Genomic DNA, 9,940 nt, shown 5'->3' with positions numbered 1-9,940 from the left:
TTTACATTGTACTGTAAGGCCATGTTCACATTTTGCGGGTTTTACCGCGGATCCGCAGCGTTTCTACAGCTGCGAGTCTGCAGCAGTTTCCTTAGCGTTTACAATTACATGTAAACCCTATGGGAACCGCAATCCGCTGTGCACATGCTGCGGGAAAAACCGCGCAGAAACGCAGCGGTTTACATTCCGCAGCATGTCACTTCTTTGTGCAGAATCGCTGCGATTCTGCACACATAGGAATGCATTGATCCGCTTACTTCCCGCATGGGGCTGTGCCCACGAAGCGGGAAGTAAGCGGATAATATGCAGATGGTACCCGGGGCGGAGGAGAGGAGACTCTCCTCCATGCCCTGGGAACCATATTTGTGTAAAAAAAAAAAGAATAAAAATACAAAATAATGATATACTCACCTCTCAGCGCTGCACGCGGCAGTCCGATCGCAGGGTTGCTGTGCGAGCAGGACCTGCGGTGACGTCGCGGTCACATGACCGTGACGTCGCGGTCACATGACCGTGACCTCGCAGTCACATGACCGTGACCTCGCAGTCACATGACCGTGACCTCGCAGTCACATGACCGTGACCTCGCGGTCACATGACCGTCCGTGACGTCACGAAGGTCCTTCTCGCACAGCATCTTTGGAACCGGACCGCCGCGTGCAGCGCCGAGGAGATCGGGACGTCAGAGGGGTGAGTATAAGGCCATTTTTTTATTATTTTTAACATTACTATTGATGCTGCATATTGCTGCATATGCAGCATCAATAGTATAGGAGTAAACCCGCAGCGGAAACCGCAAAACAAACCGCGATAAATCTGCAGGGATAACCGCAGCGGTTTTGCCCTGCAGATTTATCAAATCCGCTGCGGGAGAACCCGCAGAGGACCCCGCAAAGTGTGCACATAGCCTTAATCACTTGCGGATCTGCAGCGTTTCTGCATGGAAAAAAGACGCTGCGGATCCACAGGAAATCTGCAACGTGTGCACATGGCCTTACAGTGATGACATATTTAGGATAAGTGAATAGTATTACATCAGTGGAGGTACGACATTCGGCAACCCCACAGATCAGCAGTGGCCGGATGTACAGCAGCACTGCCATGTCTAGTATCCACAGCTGCATGCCACCTCCTACACACGAGATTGGTGAGGGTGTGGGGGGTTGTTACCACCAATCCGATACTGATGACCCATACTGCAAATAGGCCATCAATAAATGGCCAGACAAACTTCCCATCAGAGAAATTACATTTCTTTCTTTTTCACCAAATCGACCATACATGCTTGTGAACTTTCCCACAAAAGGTGCCAATTTATAGGTATTATTGAGGAAATGAGCACTAAGTGCCTACAACTCTGACTGTCAGGTCCCCATACACATGAATGCTCAGCTCGGGACAGCTGTCACGTGGTCTCAATCGGGAGAGGGGATGATGCCGCTACAAAATACATCTCCCCTGAGAACAAAAGGTTCCTGATCCTTCCTGGTGTCATCATCCCTCAGAGAGTCAGGAGCCTGATACACATCAGATGGATGACTATTTTGGCCAACTTTAATCTTAGGTGCATGAAGGCCTTTAAGTGTCAACTTCACTGGAAAATGTTCCGTGAGGAGGATTGCATTTGGCCACTGATGAAATTAAAAATGTGATTATTTTGAGAGCTAGCACAGCACCTGGATGATGACATTAATTCAAAGATATCCAAAGGTGGCTGCTAAAATGTTCCTCCATGAATTCATAGCATAATGCTTTACATAGGAAATGCTCCAGAAACACCATATCCACACTGCACCATACTTACTATAACCACTAACTCCTCAGTCACACTTTGCGGGGTGTTGGCTGGGTCATAGTAGCTTTTAGAGGTGTCATGTGCTGGTGACTTCCACATTTTCTTGTACAGCTCTGATGTAACATGAATCTGCTGGTTCACGTTCATTGGTCCGTAACAGAAGGCACTGGGAACGTCAGTCACTAGAACATTGTGCAATGTGCTCATCCGTAGTAGTGCTGCTGGTAGCGCAAGTTAAGTTCACGTAATTCTCGCTCTCTCACGCGCCGCGACTTGGTGGACTTTGTAGACCGACTGGAACGAACAGACTGCGCAGACTTTGTACTCTGACAGCGGGATGATGCTCGCTTGAGTAGATTCTGAGAGATGGACCTGTGCAGGTTTTTCATAGATGAAGAGGCAGCCATACTCACTACCCAGGGGTGCTTAAGAGACTGTGTTGCAGTCATTCTCTCAGAGGGCTCCACCATTAGCAGACGATCGATAAAGTCTTTGGCCAAGTTGGAAACGCTTGGCCATGGCTGCAGATTAAAAACATAAAAGGTTTTAGTATACAACATCTCACAGACATTGCAACAATGTTTGACGTGTAACACTAACTATCACCAAAAGACTGGATTTAGGACTGGGACAATTTGGGCTGAAGACATGACCAATTTTTTTTTTTTTACTTGTCCTAATCTGAAGTGTTTTTTTGGCGAGACAAGATGGTTTTACGCAGGTGCCACTTTTTGGTAAAGACACATTAGGGCATGTGCACACAGAGGATTTTTTTCTGCATTTTCAGAGCAGAAATTCAAAGCTGTGGAGGAGTTTTGAGATTATAGCCTCAGGGCTTCATCCAACAGCAGGAGTGAGGTATCAATATGTATGAAACAAAGTTCTGATTTCATGCCACGAATCAAGCTATCCATACAGCCTCCCAGAACCTTCTCAGCTGTTGGACAAAGAATGGTTTGTTACTGGTCAAATGGCTGCTTTTCGTTTTTGTACATATGTTGTGTCATATTTAAGGGGACGTCCCCGGTACATTACTATCACTACTGGTGTCTTCACAGTTTGCACTCCTTCTGGCTTCTCTCTCCTTTGTGTCACAGCCCTGCAGATAGTCCACAGTATAGCAGAGCCAGCCTAAGGGAATTTATGTAAGGAGGAGCGCAAATTGTGAAGACACTGGCAGCACAGGGACTATCAGCAGGGCGTGAGTACAACTACTGAACCCAGAAGAGCCCAAGTCAGTACCGCCTCACCGGACAAGTCCTAGCTCATTGGCAGCGCAGGGACTATCAGCAGGGCGTGAGTACAACTACACTGCAATACTTTCAAAAATACAAAATAAACTATGAACATTTCTATCAACTAACAAATTATAAAGTGAATGAAGAAAAAAATAAATCTAAATCAAATCAATAATTGGTGTGGCGTAATGAGAAAAATTACATTTTTGGGGGTAAACACTTCTTCAGCTATAGCTCCTATCCATTTCTAAATCCGTGCCCACACACCACCTCTCCATGCCCATTCACCGCCTCTCCATGCCCACTCACCACCTCTCCATGCCCATTCACCAGTCTGTCCTGTCACCCCGTCATACCCTTTATGTGTGTTCACTGAACCATGCGGACTTACCGCATAAAATACATTCGGTTCTGGAAATTTCTGTTGAGACCAGAGTCTCTGCAAGAAAAATGAACATGCTGCGGATCTGAAAGACGCGTCTCATGTCAGTCTCCGAGGGTGCTGCGCAGGTGGATATAGTCGCATAATAAACATGGGATTTCTAGACATCCCATCCACTATGTTGTACCATCTGGCCGCTGCGGTTTTGACACTGCATAAATACGCAGCCTCAAAACCGTAACAATTTTTGAAAGTACCCTTAGAGTGGTCATGCCTGATGCATTTCCTTTTTCACCGTTTTTCAGCTTAAAGGAATTAAATCTGGGGGGAAGCCGATCTTAAGCCAGCATTATATGCTGATCGTCTATATTAGAGTAGTTTACTAGCCCTTTTATTCATGAGCAATGATGGGAAGAAAATGATCACTAATACAATTAAGTAGCCCTGGTTATCGGCAGTACATCACCTGGGATCAAATGGGATGATTTGCTCAGATGCAGTTATCGGCTTGTGCAAAAGGACCAAAGAAAAGAGAAAGCAGCTCACCCGTTCCGTAATAAATGTGATTACCGTATATACTCAAGCATAAGCCGAGTTTTTCAAAACATTTTTTATGGTGAAAAAGCCCCCTCGGCTTATACTCGAGTGAGGGTCCCACAAGAGGGAGGGGGAGCAGCAGGTCACAGGAGGCAGGAGCCGGCTGCTGCAGCTGACACCTGTGCCCGCCGCTAAAGAGAAATATTCACTTCTCTCCACTCCTATGGGCGTGGAGGGCAATGAATATTAATCCCCTTAAGTAACAGGCACACGTGACGGTCCATCCGCTGCAGTAAGCTGCAGTAAGCCAGCGGCCGCTACTAAATAGCAATGAATACTCACTGCTCTCCACGCACATAGTCCTGGCGTGGAGAATAGCGAGTATTACGGCTGCTGTCCTTTGCTTGTAAGCAGCACATGACGTCTCTGCCATGTGCTGCTTACAAGTATTAAATTAGCTGCTGGCATCAAAACAGGACGCTGCAGGGGAGCGGAGGAAGGTAAGTAGGATGGTTTATTTTCTTTTATGTTTTTCTGATGGGGATCATGCCCACAAGGATAGGGATGAGGAGACCATGCCCACCAGGATAGGGATGAGGAGACCGTGCCCACCAGGATAGGGATGAGGAGGCTGTGCCTACCAGGATGGGGATGAGGAGTCCGTGCATGCAAGGATGGAGATGAGGGGGCCGTGCATACAAGGATGGGCATGAGGGGGCCGTGCATACAAGGATGGGCTTGAGGGGGCCTTGCATACAAAGATGGGCATGAGGGGGTCGTGCATACAAGGATGGGCATGAGGGGGCCGTGCATACAAGGATGGGCATGAGGGGGCCGTGCATACAAGGATGGGCATGAGGGGGCCGTGCATACAAGGATGGGCATGAGGGGGCCGTGCATACAAGGATGGGCATGAGGGGGCCGTGCATACAAGGATGGGCATGAGGGGGCCGTGCATACAAGGATGGGCATGAGGGGGCCGTGCATACAAGGATGGGCATGAGGGGGCCGTGCATACAAGGATGGGCATGAGGGGGCCGTGCATACAAGGATGGGCATGAGGGGGCCGTGCATACAAGGATGGGCATGAGGGGGCCGTGCATACAAGGATGGGCATGAGGGGGCCGTGCATACAAGGATGGGCATGAGGGGGCCGTGTATACAAGGATGGGCATGAGGGGGCCGTGCATACAAGGATGGGCATGAGGGGGCCGTGCATACAAGGATAGGGCTGAGGAGGCCATGCATACCAGGACAGGGACGAGGGGGCCATGCATACCGGGATAGGGACGAGGGGGCCATGTATACCGGGATAGGGACGAGGGGGCCATGTATACCGGGATAGGGACGAGGGGGCCATGTATACCGGGATAGGGACGAGGGGGCCATGCATACAAGGATGGGGATGAGGAGCCATGCATACCAGGATAAGGATGAGGAAACAACTAATACCAGGCGTATACTCGAGTCAATAAGTTTTCCCAGCTTTTTGCGGTAAAATTAGGTGCCTCGGCTTATATTCGGGTCGCATTATACTCGAGTATATAAGGTACTTGGAAGTACGAAACAAGCTCCACTGTTCAGCATGTCTTCAGAAACAACACAGGAAAAGGGGACCCGGCTTTCAAGTCAATTTTAAATTAAAATTCGGTATTCTTTATTAACCCCTTCATGACCTTGCCGTTTTTTGCAATTCTGACCAGTGTCACTTTATGAGGTAATAACTCAGGAACGCTTCAACGGATCCTAGCGATTCTGAGATTGTTTTTTCGTGACATATTGGGCTTCATGTTAGTGGTAAATTTAGGTCGATAATTTCTGAGTTTATTTGTGAAAAAAACGGAAATTTGGCAAAAATTTTGAAAATTTCGCAATTTTCACATTTTTAATTTTTATTCTGTTAAACCAGAGAGTTATGTGACACAAAATAGTTAATAAATAACATTTCCCACATGTCTACTTTACATCAGCACAATTTTGGAAACAAATTTTTTTTTTGCTAGGAAGTTATAAGGGTTAAAATTTGACCAGTGATTTCTCATTTTTACAACAAAATTTACAAAACCATTTTTTTTAGGGACCACCTCACATTTGAAGTCAGTTTGAGGGTTCTATATGGCTGAAAATACCCAAAAGTGACACCATTCTAAAAACTGCACCCCTCAAGGTGCTCAAAACCACATTCAAGAAGTTTATTAACCCTTCAGGTGTTTCACAGCAGCAGAAGCAACATGGAGGGGAAAAATGAACATTTAACTTTTTAGTCACAAAAATGATATTTTAGCGAAATTTTTTTTATTTTCCCAAGGGTAAAAGGAGAAACTGGACCACGGACGTTGTTGTCCAATTTGTCCTGAGTACGCTGATACCTCATATGTGGGGGTAAACCACTGTTTGGGCGCACGGCAGGGCTCGGAAGGGAAGGAGCGCCATTTGACTTTTTCAATGAAAAATTGGCTCCAATCTTTAGCGGACACCATGTCGCGTTTGGAGAGCCCCCGTGTGCCTAAACATTGGAGCTCCCCCACAAGTGACCCCATTTTGGAAACTAGACCCCCCAAGGAACTTATCTAGAAGCATAGTGAGCACTTTAAACCCCCAGGTGCTTCACAAATTGATCCGTAAAAATGAAAAAGTACTTTTTTTTCACAAAAAAATTATTTTAGCCTCAATTTTTTCATTTTCACATGGGCAACAGGATAAAATGGATCCTAAATTTTGTTGGGCAATTTCTCCTGAGTACACCAATACCTCACATGTGGGGGTAAACCACTGTTTGGGCACATGGTAAGGCTCGGAAGGGAAGGAGCGCCATTTGACTTTTTGAATGGAAAATTAGCTCCAATCGTTAGCGGACACCATGTCGCGTTTGGAGAGCCCCTGTGTGCCTAAACATTGGAGCTCCCCTACAAGTGACCCCATTTTGGAAACTAGACCCCCCAAGGAACTTATCTAGATGCATAGTGAGCACTTATAACCCCCAGGTGCTTCACAGAAGTTTATAACGCAGAGCCGTGAAAATAAAAAAATAATTTTTCTTTCCTCAAAAATGATTTTTAGCCCAGAATTTTTTATTTTCCCAAGGGTAATAGGAGAAATTGGACCCCAAATGTTGTTGTCCAGTTTGTCCTGAGTACGATGATACCCCATATGTGGGGGTAAACCACTGTTTGGGCGCACGGCAGGGCTCGGAAGGGAAGGCACGCCATTTGGCTTTTTGAATGGAAAATTAGCTCCAATCATTAGCGGACACCATGTCGCGTTTGGAGAGCCCTTGTGTGCCTAAACATTGGAGCTCCCGCACAAGTGACCCCATTTTGGAAACTAGACCTCCCAAGGAACTAATCTAGATGTGTGGTGAGCACTTTGAACCCCCAAGTGCTTCACAGAAGTTTATAACGCAGAGCCATGAAAATAAAAAATAATTTTTCTTTTCTCAAAAATGATTTTTTAGCCCACAATTTTTTATTTTCCCAAGGGTAATAGGAGAAATTGGACCCCAAAAGTTGTTTTCCAGTTTCTCCTGAGTACGATGATACCCCATATGTGGGGGTAAACCACTGTTTTGGCACACGTCGGGGTTCGGAAGGGAAGTAGTGACGTTTTGAAATGCAGACTTTGATGGAATGCTCTGCGGGCATCAGGTTGCGTTTGCAGAGCCCCTGATGTGCCTAAACAGTAGGAACTCCCCACAAGTGACTCCATTTTGGAAACTAGACCCCCAAGGGAACTTATCTAGATGTGTGGTGAGCACTTTGAACCCCCAAGTGCTTCACAGAAGTTTATAACGCAGAGCCGTGAAAATAATAAATGGGTTTCCTTTCCTCAAAAATATTTTTTTAGCCCAGAATTTTTTATTTTTGCATGAGTAACAGGAGAAATTGGACCCCAAAAGTTGTTGTCCAGTTTCTCCTGAGTACGCTGATACCCCATATGTGGGGGTAAACCACTGTTTGGGTACATGCCGGGGCTCGGAAGGGAAGTAGTGACGTTTTGGAATGCAGACTTTGATGGAATGGTCTGCGGGCATCATGTTACGTTTGCAGAGCCCCTGATATGCCTAAACAGTAGAAACCCCCCACAAGTGACCCCATTTTGGAAACTAGACCCCCCAAGGAACTTATCTAGATGTGTGGTGAGCACGTTCAACCCCCAAGTGCTTCACAGAAGTTTACAACGCAGAGCCGTGAAAATAAAAAATCATTTTTCTTTCCTCAAAAAAGATGTTTTAGCAAGCAATTTTTTATTTTCACAAGGGTAACAGGAGAATTTGGACCCCAATATTTGTTGCCCAGTTTGTTGTGAGTACGCTGATACCCCATATGTGGGGGTAAACCACTGTTTGGGCACACGTCAGGGCTCGGAAGGGAAGTAGTGACATTTGAAATGCAGACTTTGATGGAATGGTCTGCGGGCGTCACATTGCATTTGCAGAGCCCCTGATGTGCCTAAACAGTAGAAACACCCCACAAGTGACCCCATTTTGGAAACTAGACCCCCGAAGGAACTTATCTAGATGTGTGGTGAGCACTTTCAACCCCCAAGTGCTTCACAGAAGTTTATAACGCAGAGCCGTGAAAATAAAAAATAATTGTTCTTTCCTCAAAAATTATGTTTTAGCAAGTAATTTTTTATTTTTGCAAGGGTAACAGGAGAAATTGGACCCCAACAGTTGTTGCCCAGTTTGTCCTGAGTACGCTGGTACCCCAAATGTGGGGGTAAACCACTGTTTGGGCGCACGTCGGGGCTTGGAAGGCCCGGAGCACCATTTGACTTTTTGAACGCAAGACTGGCTGGAATCAATGGTGGCGCCATGTTGCGTTTGGAGACCCCTGATGTGCCTAAACAGTGGAAACCCCTCAATTCTAACTTCAACACTAACCCCAACACACCCCTAATCCTAATCCCAACTGTAGCCATAACCCTAATCACAACCCTAACCCCAACACACCCCTAACCACAACCCTAACCGCAACACAACCGTAACCCTAATTCCAACCCTAATCCTAACCCTAATCCCAACCGTAACCCTAATCCCAACCCTAACCACAACTGTAACCCCAACACACCCCTAACCCTATCCGTAACCCTAACCACAAGCCTATTCTTAACCCTATTTCCAACCCTAGCCCTAATTCCAACCCTAACCCTAAGGGTATGTGCCCACGTTGCGGATTCGTGTGAGATTTTTCCGCACGATTTTTGAAAAATCTGCAGGTAAAAGGCACTGCGTTTTGCCTGCGGATTTACAGTAGATTTCCAGTGTTTTTTTGTGCGGATTTCACCTGCGGATTCCTATTGAGGAACAGGTGTAAAACGCTGCGGAATCCGCACAAAGAATTGACATGCTGCGGAAAATACAATGCAGCGTTTCTGCACGGAATTTTCCGCACCATGGGCACAGCAGATTTGGTTTTCCTTAGGTGTACATGGTACTGTAAACCTGATGGAAAACTGCTTCGAATTCGCAGCGGCCAATCCGCTGCGGATCCGCGGCCAATCCGCTGCGGATCCGCGGCCAATCCGCTGCGGATCCGCGGCCAATCCGCTGCGGATCCGCGGCCAATCCACTGCCGATCCGCTGCCAATCCGCTGCAGATCCGCGGCCGATCCGCTGCCGATCCGCTGCCGATCCGCTGCCGATCCGCTCTGTGTGCACATGCCATAACCCTACCCCTAACCCTACCCGTAACCCTAACCCTACCCCTACCCCTAGTTCTAACCGTAACCCTAGTGGAAAAAGAAAAAAAAAATATTTTCTTTATTTTATTATTGTCCCTACCTATGGGGGTGATAAAGGGGGGGGGGTTTATTTATTATTTTTTTATTTTGATCGCTGTGGTAGAACCTACCACAGCGATCAAAATGTACCTGTAACGAATCTGCCAGCTTGCAGATTCGGCGGGCGTACTGAGCATGCGCCCGCCATCTTGGAAGATGGCGGCGCCCAGGGAGAAGACGGACCGACTTCGGGAGGATCGGTAAGTA

At 46.9% G+C, this 9,940-nt stretch overlaps 1 protein-coding gene across 2 annotated transcripts in view; it reads right to left on the bottom strand.

Annotated features, from left to right (window-relative positions):
- Window positions 1-624: 624 nt before the first annotated feature.
- PSKH1 (protein serine kinase H1) overlaps window positions 625-9,940 on the bottom strand; it is a 55,795-nt gene continuing 46,479 nt past the window's right edge. For both annotated transcript variants that reach the window (XM_077288145.1, XM_077288146.1), the window contains exon 3: window positions 625-2,316. In XM_077288145.1, the coding sequence (XP_077144260.1) occupies window positions 1,999-2,316 (318 nt within the window). In that variant the 3' untranslated portion in view covers window positions 625-1,998. The remainder of the gene's footprint in view (window positions 2,317-9,940) is intronic.

Source organism: Ranitomeya variabilis, chromosome 2 (assembly GCF_051348905.1).
Source record: "Ranitomeya variabilis isolate aRanVar5 chromosome 2, aRanVar5.hap1, whole genome shotgun sequence".
In the NCBI taxonomy this organism is placed as follows: domain Eukaryota; kingdom Metazoa; phylum Chordata; class Amphibia; order Anura; family Dendrobatidae; genus Ranitomeya; species Ranitomeya variabilis.
This window is presented reverse-complemented; position numbering and strand designations above follow the sequence as displayed.